At 34.0% G+C, this 20188-nt stretch overlaps 1 protein-coding gene across 1 annotated transcript; it reads left to right on the top strand.

Annotated features, from left to right (window-relative positions):
* The first annotated feature begins 18810 nt into the window (after positions 1–18810).
* LOC112509940 (protein RADIALIS-like 5) lies at positions 18811–19446 on the top strand. The gene is made up of 2 exons (XM_025115159.1): positions 18811–19123; positions 19268–19446. Exons 1-2 carry the CDS (start codon positions 18885–18887, stop codon positions 19290–19292), a joined length of 264 nt encoding a protein of 87 aa, XP_024970927.1. The 5' UTR covers positions 18811–18884; the 3' UTR covers positions 19293–19446.
* The last annotated feature ends 742 nt before the right edge of the window (positions 19447–20188 follow it).

Here is a 20188-nt window from a genome sequence, read left to right as displayed (position 1 = left end):
AAAGCAATAATGATTTTATTTTTTAATAAAATATAAATTTGAAAAAAAAATATCAATGTTAATATCAAATCAACTATTTAAAAGTTCTATTTTTTATGTAATTTCTTTAATTTATTTTTTATTATAATTTAATTTAAAGTTAATAACGAAATAATTTATTTTTGGTTTAATAAAAAAATATTTTATAAAAATAATAATTAAGTATTCTGTTAGAACTCAATGATTATCCTAATTATATTTTAGATTTTTTATATTTAAAATGAGATGTTTATCCTGTATTTGATTATGTTTATCTGCAGTTAGTTACACAAATTCAGATATGGAGCATTAATAAGTTATAATTACGCACAATCTACTTGCACTCTTGAGTTTTAAGTAACATACATTAATAAACAATACTTTATGCATAAAAAATGGTTTTTAAAATTTTTTGTCAAATACTTTATAATATAATATAGATAAAATAGGCCTCTATTTTATATATTAATATTATAATAAAATTTTATAGTTATATATATGCATATACATAAACACATATTATTTTATTATTATTATAATATTAAAAATGTTTTAGTGCTTTTTAGTGTGAGGTTCTAGTTGATTCATTTTACCCTCTTTGTTCATTTACATATTCATTTTGCCCTAATGAAATTTCATTAATTAATTATACGCCTATAATTTATTAAATATTAAAAAATAAAAATGGATGTTCTTTTTGATAAAATGCATGGTCATAAAGATTTCATCGAGATGATTAAAATAACATTAATATTGGATATTGAAAAACATAAGCATTATAAATTAAATAGTTATATTTTTAAATATTTGATTTTTAATACATAAAAGTTGATGTAATCATATTTTAAATTGTTTATTGTAATACATAAAAGTTGATGTAATCATATTTTTATAAAAAATTCATTGTGTCATTGTTTGAAAAATTATCATAGAAGAGTAATATAAGCGAGAATATCGATTGATTACAACAATAAACACATGATTGTAATAGAAAGACCAAACCAAATGAAAAACGCTTTTTCTTTCAGTTTGAATATGAATATGTTATTTTGAACAAATATAGACATATTTAAGACAAAAAAAAATCTTTTATAGTCGGCATGTTAATCAACAAAACTCGTCTTAAGTCAATTAGTTATCCAAATTTAAAACACCGACCACCAATATGAGATCGTCTATTAATATTTATGGGTTGGAAACAATTACTCGGATAAATATACACATATAATTCATTTGCAAAGTTGTATTAAACATTAATTTCAAACTCAATGTTCATCGAATAACACATGAATTGTTTCATTGGTTTGTCAACTTGTGTCGATTTTTAATCTGATTTTTAAATAGTTTGTTTTGTCATTCAATCTTAATTCTCATACAAAGTATTGATTGTTTTGTTTGATTCACTAACTTCTAGTTTTATACACATGCAATGCAACGCGACACGACCAGTGCCATTGAAACACAATAGCTACCAATACTTGCACAACTAACCAGTCAAATCCATTTTGTTAACATCCATTTGCCATTGAAACACAACAGCTAACCGGTACATGAGAAGTTTTCTTTTGGAAAAAATGCAAATAGCAGACTTAATCAGAACTTGAAAATTAAGATCATAATTTACTTTTAGTATAGTTACCAGGTGTTATAATAGGCCATATATATTACTTTTAGTATTGTTAGCATCCATTAGTTGATGAATGCAAGACCAACCATTGAGAAATAACCATCAATGAAAAAAAAAACAACCAATTTAGCTTGAATATTTCAACAACACCAAGATGAACAACAATGCAAACCATCAATCTCTGATAGAAAACATGTATAGCAAACACAAAAACATCAACATCAATGCGGAAATACAATAACATCAATCCATGTGTATGTTTATCAACTATATGACTATGTCAGGTTAGCATAACTCGCACTAAGGTTTGAGCTTTTGTGGATCATCCTCAGAGTTCACTAGTTCGAGTCTGGCAACAGTCACCGAGGATTTTTCCTGGATGTTTTCCAGATCCTTGGGATTAGTCAAGGTGCACACATTTTACCGAAATGATAAATATGTAGAAATTGCAGTGGCAAAGGAGTCAAGTAGATCACGGCTTCATCAGATAACAACCATCAACAGGTAGCAGAAATAGAGTAAAGAATATACACTTATCTTTGGTTCACTAAAATTTCCGATCATTATATATTTTCTTTTATTGTCTCTCTAATTTTTTTTATCTCCTACCAAGGTCCAATGATATTGGTTTTTGCTATCTCTATATGTTTGACTGTTTTTGTGTTTCAACAACTCAATATTAAAATCATGTGCTTGTTATTGCTATATATTTTTGTTAGATATTTTTATCTATTTCTACTTCTATTGACTATTGATATTTGATTATGTTGTTCTAATTGTTTTTGTTGACTATTGCCATCTATTTTGGCTTCTACAGAAGATATTGTGCTATTGTTTGACAATCAATCTATTGTTCTTATGATTTATGACATATTTCATGATTTTGTGATTAATCAATAAATTTTCCCTACTAAATGTATTTAGTAATGTATATGTCATGTTCCATAAACTTTTAATCTTAATATCTTATTTTAGTTGAGCAAAAAAGGAAGAAAGATGAAATTTAAATATTTTCATCAATTGTTTGACTTATGTATTTTTTATTGGGATTCCACCATACCCCCAAGATTCTATTTAAATGCTCAAACAACAATTCGTTGAGTTTGCATGTTATATGTTCAATTCATTATTTATTTTTATTGGATCTCAATAGATCATGTTTTCTTCCATATTCTTATTGATCCTCATATATCTACTTGTCTAGAATATCTTGATAATCTTCTCTATTATTGATCTGTCATTGACCCTCTTGATTAATTCCTTCACACGAATTCTCTTTTTGTATCAAAATAAAACATAATTTCTTCTTATGAACTAAAAAAATTCCTACTTTTTATTAAAAATTTACCAACCATAGTTTGTATACTCTTGGTTGCAAATTACCTATAAGAAGGACGTAAACTTAAGTACTCTCTTATATATCTACAATAAAGAAAAATATATAAGAGATATTTCCTTAGTAAATTATTAGCATTTCATGTATTCAATTTTATACTAATAAAAAATATTTATTAAATTTTTTCTGTACTTACCGAGAGTCATTACAATACAAAAAAAGTGAGCTTTGACGATACACCTTTTAACGATGATCACATGTTTCCGCCACAAGTTATAGACCTATATATATATATATATATATGTATGTATGTATTCCGTAATAAGATAAAGCCATGAGAATCCCGTAAACCTTTTTCTTTTTATATGAATTTGTATAAAGGAGTTATACTTTTTGCGAAGATTACGAATTATGGCATTGATGTCTAAATGCTTTTGTCGACTACTTTGTCAATTGATTCTACATGTATGGCTTTTGACTTTAATTATTGGATTTAAGCTGTTGATGATGTTGATCGTACTTATAGGATCTATCCAAGACCAAATATCTGATTCAAACCAATGAAAAGCACTTGATCCATTAAAATAAGTGGTATGAAAAGTAATCTCATTTCTTTTCTTTTCTTTTCTGTAGTATAAAAGTATGAGTACCTAATATCACAATATTCCGTATTATTTTTTAAGGAGAAAAGAAAGAGCATAAAAATATGACCTCTAATCTGCGAGGGGACAAAGAAATAATAAAGAAATTGTTTTGGGAGAAGCATCTATGCCAAATTGTTAGGGGTCAATATGGATGATGATGATGATGATGATATCTGGATCCTAACAAAACGAGATCGAATAATATTTTTAGTTTGTAAGCTTTTACTGTTTTAGCCGATGTTTTCTTAATTCTGGTTTTAGAAGTAAGTGCATTTCGTTGGGGAATCTTTGGGTTTTGTAGTTTGTAAGAACTTGGTTAATCTTATGGATCGAGAGTTGGAAAAATCACTTTCCAAATACTACATTTCTTCCTCGTATATGCCTTAGGTCAAAGTAGTACCAGGATACAGAACATTCTTACATGATTTAATGCAAAAAAACGTGTATTTATATTCACTAGATCATCTGCTTATGTATTTATAGGATAAATCCACGGTTACGAGAGGTTTGGCGGTTAATATGTATATGCCTATTACAACCACTATCGGATAAAGTTTACTGATAGTCACAACTGATTCGGAACCTCTGTTCAAAAGCACTGTTCCTGGAAGAGGTACCATTACCATGATCAGAAGCTTTGAATTGAAGGTTCATAGGATCTTGTCTTAAGCCTTTGAAACGCGGAGCTCAAAGTCTAGACACTTTGTACCAAGACTTAGGTAGAATGAAGAATTAGAACCTCTAACCAGAAGGCCCAGAGACTCTTAATTCTAAAAGGCTCTGATCCACACTTGGGCCAACACTAGCTAAGTTTGGGAACTACTTCAAGAAGGTTTTCATCCTTTAAAAATTTGTCAAGGTCTTCTTCAAACTTAAAATTCCTACGTAAACCTTTTTCATATATAAAAATAGTAGAGCACTGCCCCTTGGACCCACCAAGGGGTGCGTGCGACCTAAGGTAATAAATGTTCATTCAACACCTTCTAACTCACATTTTTTAGTCTTATCATCTTAATTAATAGATCTCAAGTAAATCACAATAACAACAAATGATGAAACCAAATTTTCATATATGGTATGAATTATTATATTTGTTTAATTTATTCGTCCAGTCAACGTATAGTCTTGGTATGAGTGTAATAGGGCCTCCAAAAGGACCAAAACGCCTTTTGTTTTTTGGAAATCGCCACTACAAATTTCCGCTAAAATAGATGTTTTGAAAAGCATGGACATATGTTGCAACCAAGTCTGCCAACTGGAGAGGGAGAAGGTGTAATACCTGCGATTTCGAGGCGTCTTTATGATTAAACACTCGACTTTAAAATGATAAGTTATGAAGGTTTTACTTGATAATCATATGGGTTTGGTTGAGGATCTAATCGGGTGAGAAAAAACAGAAGAAACAAGCAAAATAGTGACCTGTGCAGCCTGGGGGTCGTGACACATCTCAAGTGACTCTCTGTATGCTAAAGCCATGGTGACGCGTATGAGCTAGGGTGAAGGTTAGGCATGGGAATGGGGCGGGGACCTCAATCCCCGTCCCCGATTATTTATCTCTATCCCCATCCCCGTCCCCGTACCAAAAAATATTGAGTAATATAAAACCATATCGAGTAATATACAAAACTTATCGAGTAATTGCATTTTGACTTGACATCCAAAATATTACATATTAACATCCAAAAAATAACAATTTTAGATTATAAACCTAGTTAGGAAATAGAAAATTATGAACTACCATTTTAGTGAAATAAATAATATACATATATATATATGTATAAATATAATATATATATATATATATATATAGAGAGAGAGAGAGAGAGAGAGATGATCGATCAAATAAAAACTGCCTCTATTTGTATAAATCGTGTAAACCAATATCACCCATCCATTTTCTTTATCAATAGTTAAGATTAATCAAGGTTATTTAAGGAAATAAAAAATCAAAAAATTGAAAATACATTTTATAATACCGATAAAGGCAAAAGGATAAAACCAAATATTCATTTATTCAAGGAAACCATATCATGTATATCATATTATTAATGAAGCTAATATATTTTTTGTAAAGTAATTTATTATTTTTATGTTAACATTTTACATTAACATTTATTATTATTATTAATGAAACTAATTTATTTTTCATCTTGCAATTATTTCATGACGAACCGCCTACATTATGCACTCGTTTCATTTTTCATTTTATCTACTAAATGGATCACCTACACCATCACTGAAACAAGTTTCAACATGAAAGCAGTTCACCACTCATTGTTCAATTATGCCATGAACCAGTTTCACCTTCATGAAACCTGTTTCATGTAAATTAATTTTTTTATTTCGCTCATGATTTGATGCATTCTTTCCTTTACTCCTTACAATCTTCAAGATTCTGGAGCAGATTACAATCTTCAAGATCCCGAAGCAGATTCTTCATGTACCCGTTTCATCATGCAATTATTTCATGACGAACCAAATAAATTATGCATCCGTTTCATGTTCCATTTTTTCTACTAAACGGATCAACTACACCATCACTGAAACGTGGTTCACCATGAAACGATTTCATATTACTCATGAATCAATTACAACATGAACTAGTTTCACCTTCATGAAACCTGTTTCATTAACATTATTTTTTTAATTTGAACCATAATTTACGATTTCATTCCATAATGCAATTCAATCTTCAAGACTCGTTTGCAGATTCAATCTCATAACAATATATCAAATTCAAAATTTTAATATTATAATATAATTAAATATTTAAATTTTACCATTTATACAATTTCCCTTATTACGTTTTCTTAATTAAGAAAATAATTTCCATATTTAATAGAAAATATTGTAAATGACCGAAATACCCTTATTGATTAAATTTAATTAGAAAAAAATGAAATTTTCCTATTGGTCGAAATTGGGTTACACCGTTTCTTAGAAATGCATGGTTTTCATTTGAACGTGCCCATATATATATATATATATATATATATATATAACGGGTACGGTACNACCGTTTCTTAGAAATGCATGGTTTTCATTTGAACGTGCCCATATATATATATATATATATATATATATATATAACGGGTACGGTACGGGGCGGGGTGTACCATACCCGTCCTCGTCCCCATCCCCGGTTTGAGGCAAACGTGGATCCCCGTCCCCATTCCCGATTTAACGGGGAATCCCCGTCCCCGACCAGGGCGGGTGGACCGGGTTCCCCGACGGGTCGGGGCCTATTCCCATGCCTAGTGAAGGTCATGTTCGTGGGGTCGTGGGGATTGACTGTCAACACTTAAAATATCAATTTTAGAGATTTTCTCCATTTCTCTCCACCTAGCTTTATCCTCTATATTTTCTCCACCTTGAATTTTTTAGAAGCTTAGGGTCTGATTTTTGGAGATTTTGGGAGCGTTCCTTGGTGATTTCATGGGTTGATTGTTGAAGGTACCCTTCTAACTTTTCTTACTTAAGATCTATGGTTTGGTCTTTTTTCACCCTCAACCCCCATTCCTCTATTGGGTTCATTCATATATGATTTGAGAGCAAAGAAGGTGTTCTTGAGAGCCTTGCACCATGGATATCGAAATCTAACTTGGCGATCTCAAGTCTTCATCAATGAAACTGAGCTTTGGTTTAGAATATAGGTTTATGTTAACCTAGCATAGTGAGTTCAAGTTGCTTTGTGAAAACTTTGTACATGAAATGTCCATATTTTGGAGTCCTAAGTGTTTTACTTGATGTTTATCAAACATTTTGTTTATTTTGATGAATTTTACATTTCTAGTACATTATAAATCTTGTAAAATGCCTTCATTTGAGTATTTGGGCATTTTGATAAACAAATCATAACTGTAGGTTCTTTTGATGATTGTTTTTATAAATAGAGCTTATTTGACGATAATGCATTTTAGTGTACTTGGGTTGGAAAATATATATTATTATATTATGGGACATTTTGGGAAATATAAAGAGTACAATTTCACTTGGAAAATGGTTTGTCCCAAACAATGATGAGTTTTTGAGTTAGTCATACTTTTGTAACATGAGTATGTTTATTTATTGAACATTTGCACTTTTATTGCTTTTGTTGAGTTTCATCCAATGGCCATTGCGATGTGTACTCGTGAAGAGTCAAACGCAGATGCCATTAACTTTTATGGTGTTACTCCTCTAGAGAACGAGTAGACACTAAGGGGGTGTTTGGTTCACATAATGTAATTTGATGGAATTGGAATCCATCAAAGGAATTTGACTTTGAAGGAATTGGAATGGAATTTGATGGAATTTGACCATGCATTTGGTTGGTAGGAATTGGAATGAAATCTCTCAATAGAATTGGAACAATCGACTTTGTTTGGACCATCCCACATAATACCGCCACCCATGCTCTACCAACCACCATGTCACTAATGTCGTCATTACAGCTATCACCCTGCCCCAACCCCTACCCAACCCCGCCCCCACCACTCCTTTCCCTGCCCCACAATAGGTGGGGTTGTTGGGGGTAGGCGGGGTGAGGTGAGGCATTGGGGATGGGCCAGTGGGTGGCAAGTGAAGACTATAGTGGTAGGATGATGGTTAGTGGTGGGTTGGAGTAGGGTGGGGGTGGGGKAGTGGGGATGGGTGGCTTTTATGACGATGACAGTGGTGGGATGGTGGTCGGGTGGCTGGGAGTGGATGGGTATAACGACGACAATAGTGGCATGGTGGTTAGTGGTGGGGTGGGGGTGAATGGCAGCTGTGATAGCGACAATAATGGTGTGGTGGTGGGGGTCAGGTTAGGTGCGTGATAGTAACGGTAGTAGCATGGTCGTAGCAGGGATGTGCAGTGAGTGACCAGGGTCCGGGGGTGGGTGGGTGTGATGACAACAGTAATGGCATGGTGGTTAGTGGTGGGGTAGGGTGGGTGGCGGTGACAGTAGTGGTGTGGTGGTGGTAGTGGGGGGTTAGGGTTGGGGCATCACAAACAGTAATAGCATGGTCGTTGTGGGTGTTGATGGAATTCAATTCCTTCAATTATGCTAAGGAATGATGAATTCCTTAACTTGTGGAATTCATTGGAATTTGAAGGATTCCATCCATTTCAAGAAATGAACCAAACAAAGGAATTGGAATTTGGTCAAAGGAATTTATCATTCCAATTCCATCAAATTCCTTCGAATTCCGCAAACCAAACGGCCCCTAAGATTACTAGGGATCTTTCGGTGGAATCCAGAAGAGTCATATATGTAGACCATTGATCTTGAGGTGAAACTCAATAACGTTGTTATGTGGCTTATTTTTGTGTTCCTGCCATATTCAATGGAACGAGTCTCCTCCGTCACCAAATTGTTTTGGATATAGAATATTATTCATGTTTGAATATTAAGTTTTAGTCATGTTTTCGAGGTTTGACTCGGTTTTAGTAATACCTGTTTTACCCTAGACCTTGTGTAAGGATTGATCTTGGAAGTTGTTGACTTATAACTTGGTTTTGCCTTGTAAGTAACTCAAAGATTCTTATTTGAGAATGAATTGGAGTAATTCCAATGTTTATTAGAAGTTTTAAATTAGTCTTTTATTTTTCTAGAATTTGGTGTGTCACATGAAGCCTATTGAACTACCATTTAGAAGATGTGTTAGTTCTTGAACTTCACTTCAGTGTACCCAGGTTTTCAATTTAGAAGACAAGTCGTCTCATGATTGTTGTTGATCATATACGCTGATAGTTATTTGATAATTGTTCTTATCCTTAAATTTTACTTGACCACCTCAAATTAACTGGTGAATAACTAAATATTTAAAAGGTTTTTTTAATCTCATTTTTAATATTGAAAAAGCACAACAGCATCTGTGTGTTATTGCTCTTGATTTTGCCTATAAATCTCGAGTCTGTTTCTTCATATGTAATTAAGGGTGGGTTCATTTACCTTCATTCATTATTCTTCCTTTTTTTTTTTGACATAAAATACAAAATATGTAGCAAATTATGAAAAATGAATACATAAGTGACATACTGGCATATGAAAGAAAAAAAGTAAAGAAGAAAATGAAGAAGAGAAGAGAAAAGAAAAGAACATGGAGGAGTCACTCAAAACAACTCCCAACTATATAGCTAGTAAAAACAAGAAAACATAAATCATTAGAACTGAAACAACCAAAGTGAAAATCAATTCCATCATAGAAGAAGCTTCTTGCACTATCAGGTACACCTTGACGAGTACAAAAGGAGACATTATGGGGATTGCTCGAAGCACTGGATTGCCCAATGAAATGTCATTTGGAGACGGTAAGAAGCCAAGAGAGGCATAAATTCAATCCATGTTTTTAACATGTCTCTTTTATGTTGGGGGAGGGGGTGATATACAACGTCAAAAAGAAGATAATGGGGTTGAAATCCTTTACTGATTGTTGGAAAAGAGAGATAAACACTCATTAGAAGAGACTTGAGAGGAGGGAGAGGGGTTGGTGAATCTGTTTGGAGGGCTAACAATTGATTGAGAGAGCAACATTTCTATGTAATCTAGAGATCCAACTAACAGTTGTTCCTCCCACTGTAAACACATAACTGGTAGTACTTTTGCTTGAGTCTGAACAACCACCCAAATCAGCATCTGCATAGACATCTAAGATAACACCTTTCTAACATAGTGTTATCTTAGATGTGCCCTTTGAGTAGTGTAATAGCCACTTGACTGCTTCCCAATGCTCGTTTCTTGGATTTGACATGAATATGCTAACAACTCCCACTACATGAGCAATATCTAGTCTTGTGCATACCATGGCATACATCAAGCTACCAACTGCAGATGCATATGGAACTTTCACCATCTCTTCCTTGTCTTTATCCATTTGAGGTGATTGTTCTTTTGTAAGCTTAAATTGACCTAGTGGAGTACTTCTGACCTTATCATTCTTTACATTGAACTTCTCTAAAACCTTCCCAATGTAGTTCTATTGGGATAAATTTAGAGTGGCATCTGCTTTATCGCTTTTGTTTCTCATACCAAGAATTTTCTTTGGTGCCCCTAGATCTTTCATCTCAAATTCTTGGGATAGTTATTTCTTTAATATGTTGATTTCTTTCATATTTGATCATGCAATAAACATATCATCAACATATAACAACAATATAATATAGGAAGACTTGAATGTCGTCAAGTAACAACAGTGGTGCATGCGACATCTCATGTACCCCTTCCTCCTCATAAAGTTGTCAAACTTCAAGTACCATTGCCTCGGTGCTTTTTTCAAACCATATAATCTTTTCTTTAGCTTGCACATCATGTTTTCCTTTCCAGCCACTTGAAAGCCTTCTGGTAGTACCATGTAGATGTCTTCATCAAGATCTCCATGTAAGAATGTTGTCTCGACATCTAGCTGCTCTAGATGCAAGTCTTCTGCAGTTACTATACTTAAGACCAATCTGATTGTAGTCATCTTCCCAACTGGAGAGAAGACCTCATTATAATCAACCCCTCATTTGGGTTGAAACCATTTGACTACGAACCATGCCTTATACCTTTTGCTGATTTGACTACGAACCATGCCTTATACCTTTTGCTAACATCGTGTTCTTTTTTGATCTTGAACACCCATTTTTTTTTTTGCAATGCTTTCTTTTCCATCGATAATCTAATCAAAGACCAAGTCTGATTCTTTACTAATGAACCCAATTCTTATTTTATATCCTGCTCCCACTTTACTGATTCTTTTAATTTTACGCTTCTAAAAAACTTTCTGGCTCACCATCTTCGGTAAACAATAAATAGTTTGTTGATGAAGAATATCTCTTTGTAGGTCTGGATTCTCTAGTCGATCTCCGTAATTGTGGAACTTCTAAGACAACTTCATCAACATCGTTGTTTTCTATGCTCCCATGTCAGCTAAGCTCCCATTATCAACTAAGCTCTCATTGCTTTCTTATCTCTTACCGAAAATCGAGTACTGACCAGCTCCCATCTCCTCAGTTGCATCTACTTTGTTTCTTCTATCTAAGTCTGAAAGGTCACTTTCTATCATGTCTTCAAACACAACTTGATTTATCGTCATTAAATGTGTTTTGACACTCTTTTCATACTGGCTTGTTTCTAGTTTATTGTGCATAGAACTTTCATTGCAGGTTACATCTTGGCTTCTGATGACCTTTCTGTTTTGATCATCCCAAAACCTATAGCCCATCTCGTCTAACTCGTATGCAATGAATATGCATTTTTTTTGCCTTTGCATCTAGCTTATCTCTATCAGCATCTTTCACTTTGATATAAGGTGTACAACCAAAAAATCTTAACCGTGCGAGACTCATCTCTTGCCTAACCATTCTCTTTCTGGAATCTTGAATCCCAACGGAACTAAAGGTTAACGATTGATAAGATACACTACTGTACTAACTGAATCTGCCCAGAACATGTTTGGCAATTTTACATGAACCCTCATACTCTTTGCCCTTTCGTTTAGTGTTTTGTTCATTCTTTCAGCAACACCATTCCGCTAAGGCGTATCTGGGACTATTTTAAGCATTCTAATCTCATGCTCAACACAATAATCAATAAATTCTTTGCTACTATATTCACCTCCATTATCAGACTTCAAACACTTTATTTTCAAGTTAGTCTTATTTTCAACAATAGCTTTCCACTTTTTAAAAGTATTAAAAACATCAGTTTCATTTTTTAGAAAATAAACTCATACCATTCTGTTGAAATCATCGATGAAGGTTACGTAGTACTTCAATCCGCCTATTGATGAAACTGATGTAGGCCCGTAGACATCTGTATGAACTAGCTCAAACTTTTCAGATTTTCGTGTCATACCTGATTTTGCAAAGGTGTCATTTTTTCTGTTTGTCGTAAACACAAGGCTCACAGAAACCAATTGCCACATTTTTCAAACCTGGAATCTTACCCTTTGAAGCTAGCATCTTCATACCTTTCTCTCTCATGTGCCCAAGTCTTTGAATGTAGAGCCCCCATGTCATCAATAGTTGCGTTGATTCCATTTGTTGGTACTTCAACTATGTATAAAGTCCCTTTCTTATAACCACGAGCAACAACCAAACTACCTTTTACCACTTTCCATTGATCGTCTCCGAAGACAACGTGATGTCCCTGATCATCCAGTTGCCCAACTGAGATTAACATTCTCTTGAGACCTGGAATGTATCTCATGTTCTTCAACGTCCAATCTGTACTAAGAGGAGTTTTGATAACTATGTCACTGATGCCCTTGATGTCCAATGTTTTATCATCTGCTAAGCAAACCTTGACAAAATTTCCAACCTTGAAATTCTGCATCATGTCCGTGTTGTGAGAGGCATGGAATGAAGCGCTAGAATCCATAATCTAGGATTCAATAATTGGACTATCAACGCAACATATCAGCACGTCATCAGAATCTTCAGAGGCCACGTTAACTCCCTGCTCACCTTTTCTGGTTGGCCCTGTCGTACACTGATTTCTGAAGTTACCACTCTGTTTGTAATTCCAACACGTAATATCTTTTATGTTCTTTGATCACCCTCTTTGTCTGCATTTCCATCTACCTCTTCCTTTATTTTTCCCCCTGTCAAATCTTCTACTCTACCTTCTGCAGTTAGCAAGGAACTCGAACTTTGACTAGAGTTCCTTCTATGGATATCCTCTCTGAGAATCAAGTCTCAAATTCCTTCAAACGTAAGCTTGGTAGTTCCAGTTGAACTCCTAACAGTTGTAACCATGCCAGGTCAACTCTCGGGGTAAAGAAGATAATAATAACAATGCTTGCACTTCATCATCGAATTCAATGTCAACAGAGAATAACCTTGTCAATATTGAATTGAATTCATTTACATGATCTATGATAGATGCGTCTTCCTTCATCTTCACATTCACCAGTTGACGAATCAGAAAAACCTTATTCAAAGCACTAGGTTTTTCATACATGTTGGATAACGCCTTCAGCAATCCGTATGTAGTATTCTCGCCAACAATACTGTATGCAACATACTTTGCTAATGATAATCTGACCACACCTAATGCCTAACGGTCTAACAGGTTCCAATCAGCTTGTTCCATCTTTGTTGGCTTAGTTCCTGACAGCGATTCATGAACTTCCTTTTGGTACAAGTAATCTTCGATCTGCATCTTCCAAAATCCAAAATCGTGGCCATCGAACTTGTCTATCTTTACTTTTCCGTCTTCTGCTATTGCTCAGAAAAAACAACCTTCTGTTCGACAGAGATTGTACGACCTACAGATCTCCAAATGATGATCCAACCGTTGAAAACGTAGATACCGATGTTATGGAGAAACAATCCGAAAATCAAGATGATTCGACTGTTCAATCTCCGGGAATAGCCAAAACGGCGCGACTGCACGTTGCCCGAATATGCTGCCAAATTTTCTTCTTTTTTCACCTTTGCTCTGATACCCGTTGTTGGGAAATGATGCTCAAGATCACTCACATGAACACGACGACGATAAAGTAACAACAGAAAAAAGAAAGAACACACATGATTTTACGTGGTTTACTTGACCGGTTAGATCAAGCTAGTCCACAATCACACTAGTAAATATTTGATTGATATTGACGACTAGGGTTTACAATGTATAGGAGAAAAATAGGTTAAACTCCCAAGTGGGCCGGACCCAATATCTTGAGAGTTTCATTTCTCTAATATTTGGCTCAACTGTCAATTAATCAGACTCCATAACTTAACATTTGGGATAGGAATTGAGAAGAGGAATGCTAGGACATAAATTAAACTTAATTAGCGGCAAGAGGAACCTTCTTTTTGGGTTGCCAAAAAAATAAAAGTTCTTTATATGATTTTCATTTGTTAAATGATTTGCATCCCCAAATAATGGGGGCACTACTAGAAAACCAGGTATCAGCGACGAACATCAGGGAAGAAAAAATCCCTCGCAGATCAACGAGGGAAAAGCCAAAAACTCAATCCCTCGTTGATTTGCGAGGGATCAGCGAGGGAATCTGATTTTCGGCATTTTTTTATTTTATAACTACAAATTTAATCACTTATCAATTTTTAATTATTGATTATTAAATTTTCAATTATTTATTATTTATTAGAATATTACAAAAATTAATTAATAAAACCGAATAAAGCCCATTAAGGCCCATTAAACCGAATAAAGCCAATTAAAACTGAATAAAGTTCATTAAGGCCCGATAAACTCAAAATAGCCCGATAAATGGATTAAGACCCAATAAAATCGAACAAAGCCCAGTTAAATGGGTTAAGACCCAATAAAACCGAGCATGAATACATACGATACCTACATATAAAAATGTGTATATATAACACATAAAAAACAAGAAAAATAAGAAAATAGGACAATTCCCTCGCTGATCCCTCGTTGATCAGCGAGGGAATTGGCAAAAATCAGATTCCCTCGCTGGTCCCTCACTGATCAGCGAGAGATTAGCGAGAGAATTGACAAAAATCAGATTCCCTCGCTAATCCCTCGCTGATCAGCGAGGATCAGTGAGGGAATTTGATTTTCGCCATTTTTTTTATTTTATAACTACAAATTTAATTACTTATTAATTTTTAATTATTGATTATTAAATTTCCAATTACGTTGGTTATATTGTTATAAACTTTTTCATTACTAAAATTGCGAACAAATTACTGATTTTGTGGAATATTGAATATTTACAGGTAACGGAGTTGAGAGAGAAGTTGGCAAGGATAGAAGAGGAACTAGAGACCGAACAGAAGAATATGGCAGATTTGGAGGCCGAACATGCCAGACAAGCTGCTGCATTAGCCCAACATGCCGCATTATCGGAACATTTTGCTATATTTATGCGACAGTCATGATACGTTTTCCCACCTCCCCCACCTCCCGATAGTTAGATTGTATGTATTTGAAGATTAAATTGTATGAATTTAATATTTTAAATTGTATGAATTGGTTAGTTAAAATTTGTTCACATTTTTTGTTTGTTATATTATTATTTTCAGGTTTTTTTATAAATAAATACAGGAATTATGCAATTTCAAAAAAAATATTTTTTAAATTTATACAAATTAGCGACGGATTAGTGAGGGAAAATCCGTCGCTGAAAGTCATTGAAAATTCTCTCGCAAATCCGTCGCTGAAAGATCCGTCGCAGATCTCTCGCTGATCCGTCGCTAAATACTTCCCTCGCTGATCCGTCGCTGAAAGTGTTCCTCGCAAATCCGTCGCTAATCCATCGCTGATAGCATTACCTACGACTATTTGACCGACGGAGTATCAGCGACGAATTACTCTTTTAGCGACGGATTTGCTAGAGATTTTTCTCTGGCTGATACTCTATATGTTTGTAGTGGGGTATCTATGTACATAAATTTTGGTCCTCAACTTGCACCTCTTTCTGATCCTCTTCCAAATGAAAAAATGGGACTAGTGACGTCATGTTCAAAAGGGTAATCAAGGACCAAAATTGTTTATATCTTTAGTAAAATCATACTTTTTATAATCAAAGTTTACTTTATTTTATATTACAATAATCATTGTGTCACAAGTTACATAAATCCAAGTCTCTTCAACTGTTGGAAATAGAAAAGAGACTAACTTCATTGGTCTAAGCATGCATATTCCCTTATTAGTAGCGTCAAAATTTTACTATAGATTTTCTTTTCGCATACTGTAAATGGATATTTATAAAAAAAGGTTAAGCTTTTCACGAAGATCACATATTCTGGTATTGATATGTATGTTTTTGTTGACTTGATAGTAAAGATTTCTCTTCTCTCTCTCTCTCTCTCTCTCTATATATATATGTATATATATATATGCTTATCTTTCTAATTCGATTTAATTAAACTCTATTGAGGATAGTGATATGAAATTCAAGCTAATGGGAGAACATCAACGATACCATATTAAATTACATTGTGTGGTTTGCAAAACACTTAGCATGTTACATCTATTGTCTTTGAGGATTGATTGAAATTTTGGTTTTTACAAGGCAAGGTACTTTCTTTTGTATCACTATCATAGTCTTATAAACATATATATATATATATATATATATATATATATATATATATGGAAAAAAAAGAACATGAAAATGGGAACTCCAACTTGGAAAGGGGGCCACAAGGAATATAGATTAAAAAAAATGGTTCTAAAGGCTCTCAAGATGCTCAATGAAAGAATTTGGACTATTTATGGTGCATATGGATGATGATGATGATGATGATGATATTAGCGACATGATGATGATTGGATAATGATTTATGGTCCACTTTATCAATTTAATTATCATATAACTCATCAAAAATAGTTGCATCTTTTTCTTTAGTAGTTTCAAAATGGAACGTCTAATCAATTTTTCTAGTAAATCGATATTATTATTAGAATGGTAGACATATTTAGAGGCTGTTTACCGAAAATTTTATTATGTCCTGTATGGTTAAATGGATGTTGTTTACTTTTTTTATCTGAACCAACAGTCTGAATAACATAAATGATCGATTTACCCCCAATATTAATTATTTGAACATCAAAACAAAAAATCAATAAAGAGGCCGAAGATGGGGTGTCTGATATGAGAAGGAGACGGTGCTTTAAATAAGGGGTAGGGGTGTCATTTTTTGGCTGAATGAGAACAACACACAATTTCTATCTGTACGATTAAGTCATGTTCGGTGCGAATAAGCCGTAAGTAAACAACCCAAATGAGCTGTGCAAATAAACCAGATAGACCAATAAACCTAATTAAGCCGCAAGTAAACAACCCCTTAGTCTTTCATACTTAAAAGTAGTGTTTTGGCCTAGGGATGAAAATATAATTGAATTGCAAACCATATGGATGAAAACCAAAACTTTAAAACCAAAGGGACTAAATCCGCAATTTTAACTAACCTAGGAACAAAAAACGTAACTTACTTGAAACTAAATTAACAGTCGAGCTGAAATGGTGCATTTGGAACTTCCATGATTCTACTGAGTGAATCTATCTTCAACATAGGCCAGTGTCAAGCCTCAGAATCGTTCATTAATTTGAGTTATAATACTATGAAAGCATGAAGAAACGAAGAGTGTAGGAGACATTATGAATCTGAACACAAAAACAAAAATGTTAGGTTTCCACTAACACAATCATACGAATGCGTCGAGATTATTAGAAAAGAAGTGTGAAAGTTTACAAATTGAAAAAGGAATCAACTGCCCAATGAAATTAAGACGCATCATATTTTCTTTTGTTTAAATTAATTTAATCCATGTTTATTTACGTGTATTCATATGATTGGTGGACATGAAGGAGATACGAAGATTTGGGACGAGTGATTTTTATCCAGACAACCATACTTGCACGTCCTTCGCAGACTCCAAATATGGATGATTGGAGTAAGATGGAAGTGTTGATGCCAATCGTTAGTTAAATAGAGTTTTTGGCGAATCCGTACATGAAGATGATCATCAACCTAGCATTGTGGTACGACTTGAGAGGAGTTTGAAGATTGCCCTCTATTTTGCCATGAGAGGAGTTTGAATCGAAGCCCACATGGTAAGGATGATCGGTTGCTTTTAATTTATAAACTACAAGCATAATAGCACACAGAGATATTCATATAAAATAAAAATTGGTTGGTGGATTATGTCATCTAAGGTCATTTCTTAGCATGTTAAATGTGAGATTTTGAACAGGGCCTCCGAATTTTCGGGGCCCAAATTTACATGTGTTTAGGGTTTTTTATCGACCTGTGTAAAACCATAGCCGAAGTTATTTAGGTTCAAATCATTAATGGTTTAGGTTTAGTTTCAGATTATTAATCGTTTTAGGTTTAACCCAATTTTGTTCTAACATATATTATGTGTTATCTCATTTATACAATGTAATCAAAAGTTTCGGATGTCACAGTAACTCCAAACGTACCTGATGTCATCATATAATACAAGGGAACATGCAACTTTTCTCTGGCGTAAAGAGAATCATGTGGGAAGAGGTTTATTACCACATCTTTCCTCCAAAGTTCAGCCAAAACACAAACCTCTTTTCCTCATAATTTTGTAACAAAAGGCCAACAGCTTCATTTAACATTTACCGGACTGCCAATTGATTGAATTTTGAAGTAAAACTCAAAAGAATAACATAATGTTCTTGATTGTGTCCATTATTAGAAATCTTTCTTTGCACTCTCTCTCTCTCTCTCTCTGTGTCCAGGTCTCCTATAAATATAGAACCCTTTGGCGTTATGTCATGCATCACTTCCAATACTTTTCCTCTTACTCCTCTTCTTTGATCTGTAAGTATCAGTCTTTTCAAGATTCAAGAAATGACTTCGAATTCTACATGGAGGCAAAACAAGCTGTTTGAGAATGCGCTAGCTATCTACGACAAAGACACCCCTGACCGGTGGCAAAACATTGCAAAGGCCACTGGCAAGACGGTGGAGGAAGTGAAGAGACAATACCAGTTGCTCGTCGATGATGTAGAACAAATTGAGTCTGACAAAGTGCCCCTGCCAAGCTACAAAACCAGTGGAACCAAAGCATCCTATCAGCTTGAGAAAAGGTAATAAAACTAGAATCTGGATTCATATATATACACAAGTAATTGTTTGTGTTACACAAATCTGCATGCATCTTCCAGAGTATCATAGTTCTCTAAAAGTTGATATGTAACATCATATCTTATCTATGGCCTTGTCATAAGCAGGTTGAAGTACCTGAAGATGCAGTGACAGTAACAAGAGCAAGGAATGCTGATCAATATATATATATAAAGCTCCTTTGCCTCCTCCCTCCTTGTTAACTACGTCTTTGTCAATTTCCATCAAACATGAATTGTTGCTTTTTAAATAAATGAAATGAAGAAGGCTCCAACAGATTATCTTCAATGATGTTTGTATCTTATGTTGCTATATAGGATTATATAGATTCAAACAACTTTGTGAATGCCTTCAGGTGTCAATATCCTAGACTTCATTATGGATAGAAATACAGTGCATATTGCTCTAACGTCTCAAGAAAGAGATGCATGCAACAAACCATAGCAATCTAGGTAGTACTCAACTTCATGAAGACGAACAGTGAATCTGGTCTAGATTCGTATAAAAAACTCTTTTTAACCTTATTTTCATTACTTCAAGCATTATCATGTGATACTTTACTAGGACCCAAGAATTTGAGTAGAAAAACAAACTAAGTGTCGATTGCATTGATTTCAATAAATTACTGTTGCATAAGGGTGCAGGAGATAAGAGTAGACCCCAAATAATGAATCCCGAATCATCAGATTCCATACAAAGAGATTATTGATATTTGAAATGAAACAAGTCAGCTGTATACTACGTCATTTGTAGGTTTTTCTTTCTTTCATCAAAGCATAGGATCCAAGTTCTCTATCAAACCAACAAAGAGTCAAACAGAACAACGAATCAGCAGAATAAATGATATAACTTCCACACATTTTCTATAGCTCTGTTCATGCCTTTTCTCAACTAATTAAACATATCATCGTCGTCATCCATACAGTTAATATGGGATGCCTCTATTTTTATCATTATCTCAAATACCAGAATAGTTTCTCAAGATAAGTTTTGAAATGGCATCGGAGTGCATTATTATGCCAGGAATC

This window comes from Cynara cardunculus, assembly GCF_001531365.2.
Source record: "Cynara cardunculus var. scolymus isolate 2C chromosome LG 3, CcrdV1, whole genome shotgun sequence".
Taxonomy (NCBI): Eukaryota; Viridiplantae; Streptophyta; class Magnoliopsida; order Asterales; family Asteraceae; genus Cynara; species Cynara cardunculus.
Note: the sequence above shows the minus strand (reverse complement) of the source record. Positions and strands in the feature narration are given on the sequence as shown.

Bases quoted from the DNA above. Each gene is read 5' to 3' on its own strand.
- LOC112509940 (XM_025115159.1), top strand. From the start codon at position 18,885: ATGACTTCGAATTCTACATGGAGGCAAAACAAGCTGTTTGAGAATGCG. The intron at 19,124-19,267 runs GTAATAAAACTA...TGTCATAAGCAG, and splicing joins TCCTATCAGCTTGAGAAAAG to GTTGAAGTACCTGAAGATGC.